This window comes from Heteronotia binoei, chromosome 15, assembly GCF_032191835.1.
Source record: "Heteronotia binoei isolate CCM8104 ecotype False Entrance Well chromosome 15, APGP_CSIRO_Hbin_v1, whole genome shotgun sequence".
Classification (NCBI taxonomy): domain Eukaryota; kingdom Metazoa; phylum Chordata; class Lepidosauria; order Squamata; family Gekkonidae; genus Heteronotia; species Heteronotia binoei.
The window spans coordinates 62,580,748-62,600,386 of NC_083237.1; the positions used below are offsets into that span (position 1 = coordinate 62,580,748).

Sequence of the window (19,639 nt, forward strand, 5' to 3'; positions counted from 1 at the left end):
AACAGACACCCTGTGAGGTAGATGATGATATTGGATTTATATCCCGCCCTCCACTCCGAAGAGTCTCAGAGCGGCTCACAATCTCCTTTACCTTCCTCCCCCACAACAGACACCCTGTGAGGTAGATGAAGATATTGGATTTATATCCCGCCCTCCACTCCGAAGAGTCTCAGAGCGGCTCACAATCTCCTTTCCCTTCCTCCCCCACAACAGACACCCTGTGAGGTAGATGAATATATTGGATTTATATCCCGCCCTCCACTCCGAAGAGTCTCAGAGCGGCTCACAATCTCCTTTCCCTTCCTCCCCCACAACAAACACCCTGTGAGGTAGATGAAGATATTGGATTTATATCCTGCCCTCCACTCCGAAGAGTCTCAGAGCGGCTCACAATCTCCTTTCCCTTCCTCCCCCACAACAGACACCCTGTGAGGTAGATGAAGATATTGGATTTATATCCCGCCCTCCACTCCGAAGAGTCTCAGAGCGACTCACAATCTCCTTTACCTTCCTCCCCCACAACAGACACCCTGTGAGCTAGATGAAGATATTGGATTTATATCCCGCCCTCCACTCCGAAGAGTCTCAGAGCGGCTCATAATCTCCTTTACCTTCCTCCCCCACAACAGACACCCTGTGAGGTAGATGAAGATATTGGATTTATATCCCGCCCTCCACTCCGAAGAGTCTCAGAGCGGCTCACAATCTCCTTTCCCTTCCTCCCCCACAACAGACACCCTGTGAGGTAGATGAAGATATTGGATTTATATCCCGCCCTCCACTCCGAAGAGTCTCAGAGCGGCTCACAATCTCTTTTACCTTCCTCCCCCACAACAGACACCCTGTGAGGTAGATGAAGATATTGGATTTATATCCCGCCCTCCACTCCGAAGAGTCTCAGAGCGGCTCACAATCTCCTTTCCCTTCCTCCCCCACAACAGACACCCTGTGAGGTAGATGAAGATATTGGATTTATATCCCGCCCTCCACTCCGAAGAGTCTCAGAGCGACTCACAATCTCCTTTACCTTCCTCCCCCACAACAGACACCCTGTGAGGTAGATGAAGATATTGGATTTATATCCCGCCCTCCACTCCGAAGAGTCTCAGAGCGGCTCATAATCTCCTTTACCTTCCTCCCCCACAACAGACACCCTGTGAGGTAGATGAAGATATTGGATTTATATCCCGCCCTCCACTCCGAAGAGTCTCAGAGCGGCTCATAATCTCCTTTACCTTCCTCCCCCACAACAGACACCCTGTGAGGTAGATGAAGATATTGGATTTATATCCCGCCCTCCACTCCGAAGAGTCTCAGAGCGGCTCACAATCTCCTTTCCCTTCCTCCCCCACAACAGACACCCTGTGAGGTAGATGAAGATATTGGATTTATATCCCGCCCTCCACTCCGAAGAGTCTCAGAGCGGCTCACAATCTCCTTTACCTTCCTCCCCCAAAACAGACACCCTGTGAGGTAGATGAAGATATTGGATTTATATCCCGCCCTCCACTCCGAAGAGCCTCAGAGCGGCTCACAATCTCCTTTGCCTTCCTCCCCCACAACAGACACCCTGTGAGGTAGATGAAGATATTGGATTTATATCCCGCCCTCCACTCCGAAGAGTCCCAGAGCAGGTCACAATCTCCTTTCCCTTCCTCCCCCACAACAGACACCCTGTGAGGTAGATGATGATATTGGATTTATATCCCGCCCTCCACTCCGAAGAGTCTCAGAGCGGCTCACAATCTCCTTTACCTTCCTCCCCCACAACAGACACCCTGTGAGGTAGATGAAGATATTGGATTTATATCCCGCCCTCCACTCCGAAGAGTCTCAGAGCGGCTCACAATCTCCTTTCCCTTCCTCCCCCACAACAGACACCCTGTGAGGTAGATGAAGATATTGGATTTATATCCCGCCCTCCACTCCGAAGAGTCTCAGAGCGGCTCACAATCTCCTTTCCCTTCCTCCCCCACAACAAACACCCTGTGAGGTAGATGAAGATATTGGATTTATATCCTGCCCTCCACTCCGAAGAGTCTCAGAGCGGCTCACAATCTCCTTTCCCTTCCTCCCCCACAACAGACACCCTGTGAGGTAGATGAAGATATTGGATTTATATCCCGCCCTCCACTCCGAAGAGTCTCAGAGCGACTCACAATCTCCTTTACCTTCCTCCCCCACAACAGACACCCTGTGAGGTAGATGAAGATATTGGATTTATATCCCGCCCTCCACTCCGAAGAGTCTCAGAGCGGCTCACAATCTCCTTTACCTTCCTCCCCCAAAACAGACACCCTGTGAGGTAGATGAAGATATTGGATTTATATCCCGCCCTCCACTCCGAAGAGCCTCAGAGCGGCTCACAATCTCCTTTGCCTTCCTCCCCCACAACAGACACCCTGTGAGGTAGATGAAGATATTGGATTTATATCCCGCCCTCCACTCCGAAGAGTCCCAGAGCAGGTCACAATCTCCTTTCCCTTCCTCCCCCACAACAGACACCCTGTGAGGTAGATGATGATATTGGATTTATATCCCGCCCTCCACTCCGAAGAGTCTCAGAGCGGCTCACAATCTCCTTTACCTTCCTCCCCCACAACAGACACCCTGTGAGGTAGATGAAGATATTGGATTTATATCCCGCCCTCCACTCCGAAGAGTCTCAGAGCGGCTCACAATCTCCTTTCCCTTCCTCCCCCACAACAGACACCCTGTGAGGTAGATGAAGATATTGGATTTATATCCCGCCCTCCACTCCGAAGAGTCTCAGAGCGGCTCACAATCTCCTTTCCCTTCCTCCCCCACAACAAACACCCTGTGAGGTAGATGAAGATATTGGATTTATATCCTGCCCTCCACTCCGAAGAGTCTCAGAGCGGCTCACAATCTCCTTTCCCTTCCTCCCCCACAACAGACACCCTGTGAGGTAGATGAAGATATTGGATTTATATCCCGCCCTCCACTCCGAAGAGTCTCAGAGCGACTCACAATCTCCTTTACCTTCCTCCCCCACAACAGACACCCTGTGAGGTAGATGAAGATATTGGATTTATATCCCGCCCTCCACTCCGAAGAGTCTCAGAGCGGCTCACAATCTCCTTTACCTTCCTCCCCCAAAACAGACACCCTGTGAGGTAGATGAAGATATTGGATTTATATCCCGCCCTCCACTCCGAAGAGCCTCAGAGCGGCTCACAATCTCCTTTGCCTTCCTCCCCCACAACAGACACCCTGTGAGGTAGATGAAGATATTGGATTTATATCCCGCCCTCCACTCCGAAGAGTCCCAGAGCAGGTCACAATCTCCTTTCCCTTCCTCCCCCACAACAGACACCCTGTGAGGTAGATGATGATATTGGATTTATATCCCGCCCTCCACTCCGAAGAGTCTCAGAGCGGCTCACAATCTCCTTTACCTTCCTCCCCCACAACAGACACCCTGTGAGGTAGATGAAGATATTGGATTTATATCCCGCCCTCCACTCCGAAGAGTCTCAGAGCGGCTCACAATCTCCTTTCCCTTCCTCCCCCACAACAGACACCCTGTGAGGTAGATGAATATATTGGATTTATATCCCGCCCTCCACTCCGAAGAGTCTCAGAGCGGCTCACAATCTCCTTTCCCTTCCTCCCCCACAACAAACACCCTGTGAGGTAGATGAAGATATTGGATTTATATCCTGCCCTCCACTCCGAAGAGTCTCAGAGCGGCTCACAATCTCCTTTCCCTTCCTCCCCCACAACAGACACCCTGTGAGGTAGATGAAGATATTGGATTTATATCCCGCCCTCCACTCCGAAGAGTCTCAGAGCGACTCACAATCTCCTTTACCTTCCTCCCCCACAACAGACACCCTGTGAGCTAGATGAAGATATTGGATTTATATCCCGCCCTCCACTCCGAAGAGTCTCAGAGCGGCTCATAATCTCCTTTACCTTCCTCCCCCACAACAGACACCCTGTGAGGTAGATGAAGATATTGGATTTATATCCCGCCCTCCACTCCGAAGAGTCTCAGAGCGGCTCACAATCTCCTTTCCCTTCCTCCCCCACAACAGACACCCTGTGAGGTAGATGAAGATATTGGATTTATATCCCGCCCTCCACTCCGAAGAGTCTCAGAGCGGCTCACAATCTCTTTTACCTTCCTCCCCCACAACAGACACCCTGTGAGGTAGATGAAGATATTGGATTTATATCCCGCCCTCCACTCCGAAGAGTCTCAGAGCGGCTCACAATCTCCTTTCCCTTCCTCCCCCACAACAGACACCCTGTGAGGTAGATGAAGATATTGGATTTATATCCCGCCCTCCACTCCAAAGAGTCTCAGAGCGGCTCACAGTCTCCTTTCCCTTCCTCCCCCACAACAGACACCCTGTGAGGTAGATGAAGATATTGGATTTATATCCCGCCCTCCACTCCAAAGAGTCTCAGAGCGGCTCACAATCTCCTTTCCCTTCCTCCCCCACGACGGACACCCTGTGAGGTAGATGAAGATATTGGATTTATATCCCACCCTCCACTCCGAAGAGTCTCAGAGCAGCTCACAATCTCCTTTACCTTCCTCCCCCACGACAGACACCCTGTGAGGTAGATGAAGATATTGGATTTATATCCCACCCTCCACTCCGAAGAGTCTCAGAGCAGCTCACAATCTCCTTTCCCTTCCTCCCCCACAACAGACACCCTGTGAGGTAGATGAAGATATTGGATTTATATCCCGCCCTCCACTCCAAAGAGTCTCAGAGCGGCTCACAATCTCTTTTCCCTTCCTCCCCCACAACAGACACCCTGTGAGGTGGGTGGGGCTGGAGAGGGCTCTCACAGCAGCTGCCCTTTCAAGGACAACCTCTGCCAGAGCTATGGCTGACCCAAGGCCATGCCAGCAGGTGCAAGTGGAGGAGTGGGGAATCAACCCGGTTCTCCCAGATAAGAGTACGCACACTTAACCACTACACCAAACTGGCTCTCAAGGGTCCACTTGAGAAGTTAGTGTCTTTCAGAAGCATTAGCCTGGGGAAGTTCTGCCTATTCCTACTAAAGCTGAGAGAATGAAAAAACTTTGCAGCCGTAACAGTTCTCATCAGGCCACACATGTTCTATGCCACCAACTTTACTCACCTGTCTAGAGTTCTGGGATGATTCTTGTCAGTCACCTTGGGCAATTTCAACATTTTTGCATCTGGCCTTTGGCTCAGATATCTTGCTAAGGAGGAAAGGAGAATATGTAAAAGGTCAGTGACAAATGGTGACTTCTTCCCTTGTCCCTTAGTTTAGCAGGGCACTTCAATATCTGGGTTCAAGAAATATCAGGAATAAGATGGCATCATACTCCGGAATTATATTTGTTGAATGTGTGTAAAGGAAATATCTCCAGACCTAAAAAGAAACTCTTGCTGCATATATTAACAGATGCGAGAATATTATATGCGAAATATTGGAAAGTCTCTAAGATACCGGATAGGGACGAATTTCTACAAAAACTATTAGATGCAGCTGAAATGGACACATTAACTATTAGATTAAGAGGTGGGAAAGACACGGGATGATGCATATGTTTGGATAAAAAGTATGAGAATTTCTATGAAAAATTCGGAATTGTGTTTTGGCAAAACCCTCTAACTCCTTAGTGTGGATGGGTGGGTGGTGGTTGGTTTGGTTGTGTATATATATTTCTTTTTTGTATGTGAAATCTGTAAAATAAAGAGAATATCTGACCATCAAAAAAAAAAAAGTTTAGCAGGGCACTAAAGCTCTGTTCAAAACCCCAGTTTTTTCTTGCCGCGGGTCTAGACAGTACTCAAGTGCATAGCACTGCCGTAACTTACTGAGTCCGGTACAAGGTGCTGGTTATTACCTTTAAAGCCCTATATGGCCTAGGACATGCCTACCTGAAGGACCGTCTCTCCCCACATGTTCCCCAGAGAGTACTGAGATCGGGAACTCAAAACCTCCTTGTTATCCCTGGGCCAAAAGAAGCCCGTTTAAAATCTACCAGGGACTGGGCCTTTTCTGTTATGGCCCCTTCCTGGTGGAACCAGCTGCCGGAAGAAATGAGGGCCCTGCAGGACCTTGCTCAGTTCCGCAGGGCCTGTAAGACAACCCTCTTCCGGCTGGCCTATAACTAACTGGCACAAGAAACTAAGTGTGGTTTTACTAGACTTCTGCTGTCCTTAATGTTTTAAATGTTTTAATTATTTTAACTGTTTAAATGCTTAAACCCTATTTATGTGGGATTCTTTGTTGTAAGCCGCCCTGAGCTACTTGCTGGGAAGGGCGAGATATAAATCATAAAATAAATAAATAGATGAACAAGTTGATTACTGCTAAAGTTTAACAGGAACAAATTGACAAAAAGCGCTATATTATTAAAATGGAGAATTCTGTTCTGCAATAACTTCGCTATTGGAATCTTGTAATCAGTGCCGGCCCAGCCAGCCTCCCTGCCCATCACCCCACTGGTGCCGCCACCTCCTGCCCTCCCTCCACAGCACTCCCCCTCCCTCTGTAAAGTGTGACGAGGCTGGGCCCTACCGGCTTTGAGGCAGCCGGCATCTGTGCATTTTTCAAAGAGGCTGTTGGAGGAGGTTTCTCCCCCCCTCCTTTCTGGAACCGGAAGCGAGCGGGGAGCGAAGCCTCCTCCAGCACTCGCTTTGAAAAACGTGCAGATGCCGGCTGCCTCAAAGGCGGTAGGGCCCAGCCTCCTTGTGGCGAGCTTCTCTGTGGGGAGGGGGCAGAGCGTAGCAGAAGGGAAGGGAGGGAGCTGATGGTGGCGGCGGCAGCAATGGTGGAGGGAGAGAGGCAAATTTAGGCGGTTGTCTTGGGTACCAGGAGGGGGGGCAGCCCAATTTGGCGCCCCGCCCTCCAGCATCCTAGGCAACTGCCTACTTTGCCGAGTGGGCAAGCTGGCTTTGGTTGTAATGAACCTGATCTGAGAATGCCATTGAAAAGTTCTTGGAAATGGCAATTAGTCCAAAATGCTAAATTTCTGACTTTTGAGAATGGTAGATTTCTGCTGTTACATGTTTTGGGCTCCTCCCAGTGTATTCCTGGGCTCTAATTTAAGACGACAGCATTGACTTTTAAAGTCCTAAATTTCTTCACCAGCAGGACCTGATCCAGCCACATTATATTTCTCCGTATATCCCCCAGAGAGCACTGCGTTCAGGGACGAAAAATCTACTGTCCATCCCAGGACCAAAAGAAGCCAGGTTGCGTATGACACGAACCAGGGCCTTCTCTGTGGCAGCGCCAGAACTCTGGAACGCTCTCCCGGAGGCCATAAGGGCTCTGCGGGATCTGCCTACGTTCCGCAGGGCCTGTAAGACCGAATTGTTTCGACAGGCCTTCGATATCTAACTGAGAGAGAGCTGCCGCTGGACATCATATAGAGCGCCAAGTAGAGTACTGGTGGTCACCACCGAATTTTCAGAACCGCCTATATTGTACTGTATTAATACAGCACTGTGAAATGGTTTTAAATAATTTAAATATGTAATTATGTCTTATATGTTTTATTGGTTTTAATGGTAGTAATGTAATGTGAGCCGCCCTGAGTCCGCTTGCGGAGAGGGCAGGATATAAGTTTAATGTAATAAATAATAATTATTATAAATAATAATAATTAATAAATATTTATTTATTTATTTATGGAGAGCCAGTTTGGTGTAGTGGTTAAGTGTGCGGACTCTTATCTGGGAGAACCGGGTTTGATTCCCCACTCCTCCACTTGCACCTGCTAGCATGGCCTTGGGTCAGCCATAGCTCTGGCAGGGGTTGTCCTTGAAAGGGCAGCTGCTGTGAGAGCCCTCTCCAGCCCCGCCCACCTCACAGGGTGTCTGTTGTGGGGGAGGAAGGTAAAGGAGATTGTGAGCCGCTCTGAGACTCTTCAGAGTGGAGGGCGGGATATAAATCCAATATCTTCATCTACCTCACAGGGTGTCTGTTGTGGGGGAGGAAGGGAAAGGAGATTGTGAGCCGCTCTGAGACTCTTCGGAGTGGAGGGCGGGATATAAATCCAATATCTTCTTCTTCTTCTTCTTCTTAATAATAATAATAAATAATAATAATTAATAAATAATAATAATCAACTGGAGAAGGTTACCCAGAACAGGGTCTCCACAGTAGCCTCCATAATATGGACTTCCTTCTCTGTTATCTCTATTAGCCTCTCTATTAGCCTATCCAAAGACTGTTTACCCTATATTCTTAAAGCAAGTTTTAATTTAGTTTAATCTGTGATGGTTTTATACTGTTCCCACTGATGGCTGAGTGACAGTCCCCAAGGTCAGATGTGCCACCTGCTGTGGTTCCAGGAGGCTCTTCCACTTCCCTATTTCTTGGTATTCCAGCTCATTGCCACGGGGGTGGGGAGCTCTGGGATGTTCCACAGGGAAAGGAAAGGAAAGCAAAGGTCCCCTGTGCAAGCAACGGTCCTTTCCGACTCTGGGGTGACGTTGCTTTCACAACGTTTTCACGGCAGACTTTTTACGGGGTGGTTTGCCATTGCCTTCCCCACTTCCCCCCGCAGCAAGCTGGGGACTCATTTTACCGACCTCGGAAGGGTGGAAGGCTGAGTCAACCTCGAGCTGACTACCTGAAAACCCAGCTTTCTCCGGGGATCGAACTCACATCGTGAGCAGAGCTTAGGACTGCAGTACTGCAGCTTTAACGCTCTGCACCACAGGGCTCTTGTAATGTTCCACAGAGGCAGTGATCAATAGAGTTCTTCTCTTCTCACCAGAGGAAGCAGGAATCCCAGGCACAACTGCAGAGAATCCAGGAACACTATGGAGCTGTGAGTCTGCTGTTTCCCCTCTACGTGTTGCATCTCCCCCTTCCCCTTCTGGTTTCTTCCCAGCAGATCTTAATGCCCTTTGCCTTCAGAAATGTGAAGGACGTTATGGGGGAAGAAACCCCAAAAGGGTCTGCATAGCAAGCTTTTTTTAGTCCAAGGCACAGTTGTCATCCAGCACTTTTTTGAGGTCAGGGCATTGTGACCTAGAGTCAGCCTGGCTAGTGTACCTGGACAACCAGTAACCCCTGGCGACAGAGGGAAATGTAAAAAAAGCAAGCTGGAAAAGCCAAACTAGTTGGATGGGGCACTGCGGTCCGCTTCTGAATTCATTCAATTTCATGAGTGACCTAATTGCTACACAGACCATCCATTTTCTTTTTGAACAAGAGTTAAACACATAGGGCGTTTTCCCACAGAGCTTACCTCGGAGCGACGTCCCTCTTCACCGTGCAGCGTCTGCGCGGATTTCCCACCAACTGCTCCGCATAACCAGGAAGTGCCGGACCTTTTGCGTCGCAGATGTAAACCGCTAAAAACCAGTTTACGTTAGCGACGCAAAAGCCGCGGCTCTTCCTGGTTATGCGGAGCAGTTGGTGGGAAATCCGCGCAGATCCTGCGCGGTGAAGAGGGATGTTGCTCCGAGGTAAGCTCTGTGGGAAAATGCCCATAATCTTCATGTGGTGCAGTTGTCGGAGTGCTGGACTAGGATCGAGGAGACCCAGGTTCAAATCCCCACTCTACTCTGGAAGCCTACCGATGACCTTGGGCTAATCACTCACTCTCTCAGCCTAGCCCACCTCACAGGGTTGGTGTTGGGAGGGGAATCGGGAGACAATGCTGTAAACTACTTTGAGTCACCGCTGGGGAGAAAAAAGGGGTATGAATATCTATCTCGCTAGGCACACATCCAGCCAGCGCTTCACAAACTGCACTGGCTAACATTTGAGTTCTGGATCCATTTCAGGGTTTTAGTCTTAACTTTCAAAGCCTTAGAGAGCCTTGTGGCGCAGAGTGTTAAAGCTGCAGTACTGCAGTCCTTAGCTCTGCTCACGACCTGAGTTCGATCCCCAGCAGTAACTGGATTTTCAGGAAGGATGGAAGGCTGAGTCAACCTGGAGCCGGCTACCTGAACCCAGCTTCCACTGGGATCAAACTCAGGTCATGAGCAGAGAGCTCAGACTGCAGTACCGCAGCTTTACCACTCTGCGCCAGTATATCACAATTGTTTTTTTAACCACATGGAGGCTGGCAACCCAAGTCCAGAACCTGTGGTGGGTCTCAGCAACCCTACTCAGAACACATCTCTAGACTAGAAGGCCTGCAAGTTCCCCCAACCATATACCGCTGTCTCCCTTTTTTCTCTGTAAAACTTGACTTACTCCGAGTGCTGGGAAGGGTTAAGGTAGCATTGCATGCCCTTATGAGTTCATTCAGATTCACTGTCCCATCCTCTGCAAAAGACAGAAAGATAAGTTGGGGTGGAGAGAGAAAGGCCAGTATGTTCAACACTGTATCGCAGAGAAATGAGAGGACACTGTAACTGGGTGAGTAGATTTGTCTTCACAGACGTACTTATTCTTTCAATATTGTGTCTGTATGGCCCAAGATTCTCTGGTGGCAATTTACAGCAAGAGCAAACAGTAATAAAAAAACAATCTATAATGTAATATAGATAACACCACTTAAAATCACCACTTAAAATCAAAATACAGCCGGCTTTCAAGACAGTAACCGTTTTCCCACACAGCTTACCTCGGAGTGACGTCCCTCTTCACCGCGCAGTGTCGCGGTGAAGAGCCGCGGCACTTCCTGCTTCTGCGGAGCAGATGGTGGGAAATCCGAGCAGACACTGCGCGGTGAAGAGGGACGTCACTCCGAGGTAAGCTGTGTGGGAAAATGGTTAGTGACTAGGGACGGGCACAAATCAGTTCATGAGCCAAAATCTGGCACAAATTTGGCCTGGTTTGAAGCCCCCTGAAGGTGCCTTCTTCAAACATATCCCCAGTTTGGTTGTTTGGGTGAGTTAAACCTAGCAGCTGAGTGGTGTGGGTACGCAACTCACCTGTTTGGTTTAAATGGCTTGAAGTGGACGTGCGGGCGACCTGGCTGCAACATTTTTCAGCCCATGAGTCACCAAGGTTGATTTGGCTGATCTGGCTGGCTAGGCAGGTGTCCCCTACCTCCCACACTGCTCCACTGGTGTCCCTCCTGAAGCTGCATGCTTAGTGGAAGAGGACGACCATCTCAGATAGAAGGAGCATATTGTTCTTCGGGCAAGGGTATACGATAGCCAGGCTCCTCTGCTAGAACCTCCAAACAATAGCCTGCAGTCATTTCAACCTAACAGCACGGCAGATTTGCCAGTCTGCTCTAAGATTTAAATGGCTGTTATCCATTTAACCCTTCTGTTTTGCATCCCCTCTGCTTCATGGCAGTGAAATGAAGGGGTTATATGGCTGCAGTCAGGCTGAAGTAGCTCTTAGGCTGAAATGGCTGCGAGCCATTTAACCCCTGCCACGAACAGCAGAAAGGAGGGGGTGACGTGCCCTCTGGGAGGCATTTCACCCCATCTTTAATACTAGCCAGGAAAAGCTGTGGCCAGCAGACAAGAGGGGGTGAAATGCCCCGTGGGAGGCATTCCACCCCTTCCTTTCTGTTGCTGTGGAAAGCCACGACCAGTGGGAAGGAAGGGACTGCCCTCTGGAGGCACTTCCCCCCTTGCTTTCTGCTGGCTGGCAAAACTTGGAAGCGAGGGGCAAACAAATGGAAGGGTTAAATGGTTCACAGCCATTTCAGTCTAATAGGTCAGGCACGCCCATCCACGGTTAGGATAAAATGTCTGGCAGCCATATAACCCCTCTGTTTCACTGCCCCCCTGCTTAAGAACATAAGAGAAGCCATGTTGGATCAGGCCAATGGCCCATCCAGTCCAACACTCTGTGTCACACAGTGGCCAAAAATTTTATATATATATATATATATATACACACACACACACACACACACACTGTGGCTAATAGCCACTGATGGACCTCTGTTCCATAATTTTATCTAAACCCCTCTTGAAGGTGGCCATGCTTGTGGCTGCCACCACCTCCTGTGGCAGTGAATTCCACATGTTAATCACCCTTTGGGTGAAGAAGTACTTCCTTTTATCCATTTTAACCTGTCTGCTAAGCAATTTCATCGAATGCCCACGAGTTCTTGTATTGTGAGAAAGGGAGAAAAGGACCTCTTTCTCTACCTTCTCCATCCCATGCATTATCTTGTCAACCTCTATCATGTCACCCCGCAATCGATGTTTCTCCAAGCTATAGGGTCCCAAGCGTTTCAGCCTTTCTTCATAGGGAAAGTGTTCCAGCCCTTTAATCATTCTAGTTGCCCTTTTCTGGACTTTCTCCAATGCTATAATATCCTTTTTGAGGTGCGGCGACCAGAACTGCACACAGTACTCCAAATGAGACTGCACCATCGATTTAAACAGGGGCATTATGATACTGGCTGATTTGTTTTCAATTCCCTTCCTAATAATTCCCAGCATGGCGTTGGCCTTTTTTATTGCAAACGCACATGGTCTTGACATTTTCAGTGAGTTATCTACCACGACCCCAAGATCTCTCTCTTGGTCAGTCTCTGCCAGTTCACACCCCATCAACTTGTATTTGTAGCTGGGATTCTTGGCCCCAATGTGCATTACTTTGCACTTGGCCACACTGAACTGCTTGGAACCAGGGTGGGGGGAGGAGCAAACTGACTGTTGAAATGACTGGCAGCCATTTAAACCTAACAGGAGGTGGGTCCATCCGTGAGTTGTTAGGTTTAATGGCTGGTCTGGCAGCCATTTCATCCTTCAAAGCAGCCATTTTTCTCCAGGGAACTCATCTCTATAGTCTGGAGATGAGTTGTGATTCTAGGGCTGGATTCAGATGGGCAGCTCATGGTGGCAGTCTGTTGCCTTAAAAGAAAGCTGGTGTAGTTTGAGGTGCTCTGCTGCAAGCAGGCAACGTAGGCCTGGCTGCTGAGAGAAGCACGGGCTGTCTGCACCCTGGAGGAGCCGTCACACTGCTCATGCACAGGACCAGCCCACCCACTAGGCAAACTAGGCATTTGTCTAGGGCGCTGATAGGACGGGGGCACCAAATTTGGCCCTTGGCCCCGCCCCACTCCCTATTCCTATTTGCCTCCCCCTTCCTCCCTTCCTCACAATGCCTGGGAACAGGTGGTGAAGCGGCGCGCTCCCTGGGCTCTTTAAAGGCCACCCCCCCCGCCAATCAGCAGCAGCGGGAAGGAAGAGCGAGCCGCCGCTGCTACCACCTCCTCCCCATTTCCTTTCTGGATTGCATGGGAAGGAAGTGGGGAGGAGGCATCGGCAGTGGCTTGCTTGCCCTTCCCGCTGCAGCTGCTCTGGCGTGGGGGGTGGCCTTTAAAGAGCCTGGGAGTGCAGCACTTCGCTGCCCGTTCCCAGGCATTAAAATTGTGAGGAAGAAAGGGGGGAGGAGGAGATGCCACGGCGCAGGGGGGGCAGCGGTGGGCACCAAGGCTGCCTAGGACACCATGCGCCCTAGGGCTGGCCCTGCTTATGTACTTGGAAGGTGCTTGCATGTGCCCTCTGGCTGTTCAGATGGCCTAGAAATGTGCCAGGCAAGAGTTCCAGCAGTTTGCTACCAGGAAGTACCCAGTGGCTTTTTGAGGCGAAGTACAGCTGATTGAGGAAGAATCGCACTGCTACAGCACCAACCCCAAATCAGACTTTTCCCTGCAGCCACTGTGGCCGGACCTGCCTGTCCTGCATTGGTCTTGTCAGCCACCAGCGAGCCTGCAGCAGACGTGGACTACTGCACCCTTCTTAAATCTTCGTTCGCGAAGTCAAGCCGAGAGAGAGAGACAGCTGAGAGAAGTTGAGATGAGTGCGCTTGCAGCTCAGGGCCCAGATGTGCACATGTAAGCACCCCTGTTAAATCTGGGTGTGGCTGTGGTTGTGTTGGGCCAAAGTGTCCATCTGAATGCAGCCTAGGAGATCCTCCAGGCGCTGTCTGGAGGCTGGAATCCCTACAAGAGCTGGATTCGCACAAGCGAACGACAGTTTAGAGAACTCTATTGACAGCCCTCCATTATAAAAAAATAATTATAATTTCATAATAATAATTATAATTTTATTATATAAAAGTAGAGGTTACTCACTGTGGTCAGATGAAGAGAAAATATAGTTTGCAATGTTACTAGGCGACCAGCCAGCCACCAAACGTAAGTGTGGCCATTCTTGCTTTGCTTTTAAGTTGAAAAAGAATGCCTGTCCTATAGTTTTAAAATTCAGGCTGCTCATAGCCTTTCTTTCTGATGGAATGAGTAACTTTTGTAGAGAGGTATGAAGATATGCCATAACTTAACAAATTTAAGTTGACATCTTCATAATTAGGCTTGGATAGCTTTAAAAAAGATGTAGCTGTTTATAATCTTATCTAAGCTCTGGAGTACTTGGAAGTCGTAAATATTGTTAAGTGACAAACAATCTCTCTTCGCATTGTCAAATACCCCAAGAGCAAAATGCTGTATTAAATTAGCTGTATATTTACGATAGAGCCCACTCGGGGGAAAGGGTGGGGTATAAATAAATAAAATATTCTAATTTACATATTTGTATATGTAGTAGTTGCACATTCTAACTCTATTGACAGCCCTCCATTAATTACAAAATTGCTATCTGTAAAAGAAGAAAGGCCTCGTGTCCTCTTAAATTTGACACGGATTAAGGCCTCACCCTATGTCTCCATTATTCCCTATGGAGACTGATGGTGATGCTTGGTTGGCGGTGGGCAAGACCTGGATTGGGTTTGTTGTATCCCACTGGATTGGTGGATGGATGGGCCACAAAAGGCATGTCCACCGTTAGCTGGTTGTGATACATGGATGTGAAGGTTTTGGGAGGCAAGCACTGGAACTCTCAGGCAATTGACATAACTACTCACCATTCAGTTTGGTCAGCTTGAGAGCCTCCTGAAGCTCCTCATGAGTTAGATAAATCCCCAGAGCATCCAGGGCAGAGTTGAGGTCGCCGATCTTCACCTTCTTGTCTTGAATAGAAAGTAAAACTTTTACAGGTGTGGACTAATCTTTACCATATATAACATCATATATGGTTATATATTTTTACCATATATAACATGGCTTTGGGTGCCCCAGGAGTTGGACCCTCTAGTTCAATTTTTTTGTTTTGTTTTGTGTGGGACAGTGCCCTGAAGCTGCACAGCAGTTTGAGGGGGGGCTCTCCTCAAAACCTCCTGCTCCCCAGAGCCAGTTTTCCCATGACAATTACAGTGAGGAAGTGGCTCTAATTAGGGAGGGATGGTGGCTCAGTGGTAGAGCATCTGCATGGTAAGCAGAAGGTCCCAGGTTCAATCCCCGGCATCTCCAAGTAAAAAGGGTCCAGGCAAATAGGTGTGAAAAGCCTCAGCTTGAGACCCTGGAGAGCCGCTGCCGGTCTGAGTAGACAATACTGACTTTGATGGACCGAGGGTCTGATTCAGTATAAGGCAGCTTCATATGTTCATATATGCAAGTTTCATTAAGTTAATCAGGGCTTTTTTTTTCTTTTTAGCAGGGATGCACAGGGACGCAGCTCCAACCGGTTTGGTGCCAGGGGGTGTGGCCTAATATGCAAATGAATTCCCTCCATTGAATTTAGATTTGTACCCTAGCCTATAGAGGCACAGGATACTCACCATTTGAACACACAGGCTCCCACCCCTGGGGGGGGGGGCGGTGAAGATAGAGGCAAAATGTGTCCCGCATTTTTTTACAAGAGAGAAATCAGACAAATCCCCCCCCATTTTTTTTTGCAAAAAGTGTCTATCATTAATTAACAACAGTTTACAAAATGTAAACTAAAATAGGTAACACATTTAATGTCCAATCCTGTGCAAGCTTACTTAGAAGTAAATGCTACTGGGATTTGAAGGAAAAGTGCATAGGACTAGAGACAAATTAGTTTGGTTATCAGTTTCTCTTTCTATTCATTTCGGGGCTTGTTTATTTTCTGACGAGCCAACCCCCTGCCTCTTCCTTTCCTTCCTTTAACTTTTAGCGAACAGGGTTGCTTTCTTGGACTTGAGAGAGGGCTTTGTGTCTTCTTATAGTTTTGCTAGCATTCAGCAAAGAACCAGTGAGAATTTGGGTAGGAAGGCTGACAAAAAATGGCATCACTCAAGACCATGATATCATTTCTAGGCTGAGTACCCAGAAACGACAACCTACGTTGCATGATACTTCAGAGATTTCCCCCATCTCTGGTAAAAACCATAAAAAGCTGGTGAAATTCCTAGACAGTCACATGACCAGGGATGTCACTTCCAGAAACTCACTTGAAAGGCGCCTCACTGGCAATCTTTAAGCAGCAGCTGGACAAACACTGGCCAGGGATGCTCTAGGCTGATCCTGCATTGAACAGGGGGTTGGACTGGATGGCTTGGATGGCCCCTTCCAACTCTGGGATTCTATGACTCAGGAGCCATAACTAGGGTTGCCAATCCCCAGGTGGGGGCAGGGGCTCCCCCGGTTTGGAGGCCCTCCCCCCGCTTCAGGGTTGTCAGAAAGCGGGGGGAGGGGAGGGAAATGTCTGCTGGGAACTCTGTTATTCCCTATGGAGATTTATTCCCATAGAAAATAATGGAGAATTGATCTGCGGGTAGAATTGATCCAAGGCTCTGGGGGGGGGGGGGCGCTGTTTTTTGAGGTAGAGGCACCAAATTTTCAGTACAGCATCTAGTGCCTCTCCCCAAAATATCCCCCCAAGTTTCAAAACGATTGGACCAGGGGGTCCAATTGTATGAGCCCCAAAAGAAGGTGCCCCTATCCTTCATTATTTCCTATGGAAGGAAGGCATTGAAAAGGTGTGCCGTCCCTTTCAATGTGATGGCCGGAAACTCCCTTCGGAGTTCAATGATGCTTGTCACAGCCTTGATCTCGGCTCCACCCCCAAAGCCCCCAGATATTTCTTAAATTAGACTTGGCAACCCTAGCCATACCTATGACGGTTATTCCTCATGTTGAGACACGTCACGTCCTGTTCCGCTCGGGTTACGCAGCCTCTATGTCCTTCCACGCCCCCCCCCCCCACCTCCCGTTTTCCCTACAGTGGTTAAAACTCACTCTGAATGCTGGGAATGGCTTGGGCAGCCCATAAGAAGTCTTTCAAGTTCACTGTCCCATCCTCTGTAAAGCAAAAAGAGCAGCCAGAATGGGAAAGACTCTCTGACCCCAAGGAGCTCCCACTTATCCCCCAAAATGACCATGTCCTCTCCTCACTTTGGCTTTCCTTTAGCACTTCACATCACTGCTGGATGTCTTTATGAGATACATAGTCCTCACACTTCACCTTTATAATATAGCAAAAAGAATTAGGCTGGCCGTCTTTCACCCTGAGAAATCATGAGCCGTCCCACTAGGAAGGAGGGGAAAAGTCTCTGCCTTTCACCAGTCTAATCAATGGGCAGGAATCAATGGAAATCTGAACTTTATTAATAAAGGTCAGACCCAAACATATATCCCTTGTTTTGATATAAACTGATACCATTAGGGTTTGTAGAATCTTTCGGGATCAAGTGCCGTGTTCTACTGGAGAAAGTTTTCCTTCCAGACGTTTCGTTCTCAGCTGCGGAGAACATTTCTCAGCTGAGAACGAAACGTCTGGAAGGAAAACTTTCTCCAGTAGAACACGGCACTTGATCCCAAAAGATTCTACAAACCCTAATGATGTTACCAGCCGTGAAAACCTGAAATCTTTGATAAACTGATACCCTTTGTTTTAATATAAATGCTTCAAATCTGAGCACATGTTTTTTGCTACTTGAGAATGGCCAGAAATAGTCCAGCCTGATGGTTATATCTCACTGTCTGAGGGTTCTTTCTCACATTCATTCCCCCAGACAGGAGTAGCGTGGGGAGAGAGCATCTCAGCAGATATTTCCTTGACAAGGATGTTGTCCAACCAAAACAGTTAGCAGAACTTTCAGCCAAATGTGTGTTCCAATTGACACTTCTGTGTACTGTTTTGCTGTTTTTTATCTGCAGTCACACCGGCGAGAAAGCACACAGTCCTATTGCTGTCCGGAAGTCACCTGGGTGACCTGGAGCCAGAGACAATCTTTCAGCTAACCTACCTCGCAGGGTGGTTATAAAAATAAGTAGTAGAGAGGAGAACGATGTGATAAGCTGCTTTGGGTTTCCCTTAAGGAGAAAAGCATAATATAAGTAAGCAGGGAGAAGAGATAGATTGTTTTCGCACACAGCTCACCTTGCAGTCACAATCCTGTTCCCTCCGCAGCGTCTGTCGGATTTCCCACCATCTGCACTGGAGTTACAGGAAGTGCCGCGGCTTTTGCATAGCAAACTTAAACTGGGTTTTAGCGGTTTACGTTTGCTATGCAAAAGCTGTGGCACTTCCTGTAACTTCGGCGCAGATGGTGAGAAATCCGACCAGACACTGTGGAGGGAACAGGATTGTGACTGCGAGGTGAGCTGTGTGCGAAAACGGTTTGCAGTTTTTATCTCTAAATCCCAAATCAATGTTCCCTCTAAACTGTGGAGTCTTGTGAGCAAAAATTCTACTTTGTGAGTTACTGGCATTAAAGTTGGGAGCTACTGCATAAATTAGCTTTGCTCTTGGGCCATTTTTCCTGAGCTGAGACAAAAATGTGTGAGCTGGAGGCTAAAAAACTATGAGCTAGCTCACACAAACTCAGCTTAGAGGGAACACTGATCCCAATCTGTCTTTTCGTCTGCAAAGACGCTGAAACTTTGTATTATCCATCCCACTGATGAAAACTCAGCTTGGGAATGGCAAGTATCCCATAGAAAAGAACTGGAGGGAAAAATATGGACCCTGATTCCGTTCAGAGTCCCCGCCTTCCAGATGATTAAGGGTTTTTTTAAATAAGTGCAGATGAAAGAATCATAGAGCATGTCATTTCAGTCTCAGGTACAAAGGATTATTAACAGTGCATGGCGGCAGGAATGCAAGACTCTTAGACATGTCACCTAACAATGGAGACAAGGCTATGTAGGCACACTCACCGTTAACCATTGCCAGCTGGAGAGCTTGCTGCAACTCTTCCTGGGTTAAATGGATTCCTAGATCAGCCAGGACATACTGCAGCTTGCTGACAGCCACCCTTTTTTCTTTAACAAAAGGGGAGGGGGGGAAAAAACCACTTTGGTTAGGCATGGAATTGAGATTAGCATTTCATCAGTCAATTGAGTAAAGTGGCCAGAGACCAGCGGGGGATGAAAGAACGGGGTGCCTCTTTCCCAGCAAGTCCACTTGGGTCCCCCACCCGTAAATATAGAGCATGTTAAAATAAAGTATAAACTTCTTAAAGTGTTCACTGTAGTGAGATTCCTGCATTTTTTAGGATGGAAAAGGGAAGTTGCTTTGCAGGTGTGTCCCGGAAGGTAAAGTATGTTTAGAAGTGGATCCTACCTTTAAAAGTTTGACTACTGTTGTGTATATGAACTGTTGTGTGCATATTTAACGGTGTTCTTGCCTGGCTCATTGGAGCCTGTAGGAGGGAGCTTGGGGACTCAGGAACAAGGGGCAGTAGGATCCAAATCCCTGCTGCCCTGCTCCAATCACAGGCCCCCTTGCTGGTTTGAATGAACCAATGGTGTGCTTGCACAGGTACCCTGAAGTGTATATAGTTGGCTCCGCTGGCCCAGTTCAGTAGTCTTTGAGTTCAGCCATTACCATACTGTACAAAGCTGTCTTGTACTGAATCAGACCCTTCGTCCATCAAAGTCAGTATCGTCTTCTCAGACTGGTAGCAGCTCTCCAGGGTCTCCAGCTGA

At 48.3% G+C, this 19,639-nt stretch overlaps 1 protein-coding gene across 1 annotated transcript in view; it reads right to left on the reverse strand.

The window, feature by feature from the left end:
* The window catches only part of EFCAB13 (EF-hand calcium binding domain 13), a 46,744-nt gene that overhangs the window by 21,408 nt on the left and 5,697 nt on the right, over positions 1-19,639 (reverse strand). Inside the window, exons 4-8 of the mRNA XM_060255262.1 lie at positions 18,869-18,973; positions 16,946-17,008; positions 14,767-14,871; positions 10,180-10,251; positions 5,125-5,209 (exon numbers count right to left, since the gene is read on the reverse strand). Of these exons, the coding sequence (XP_060111245.1) occupies positions 5,125-5,209; positions 10,180-10,251; positions 14,767-14,871; positions 16,946-17,008; positions 18,869-18,973 (430 nt within the window). The remainder of the gene's footprint in view (positions 1-5,124; positions 5,210-10,179; positions 10,252-14,766; positions 14,872-16,945; positions 17,009-18,868; positions 18,974-19,639) is intronic.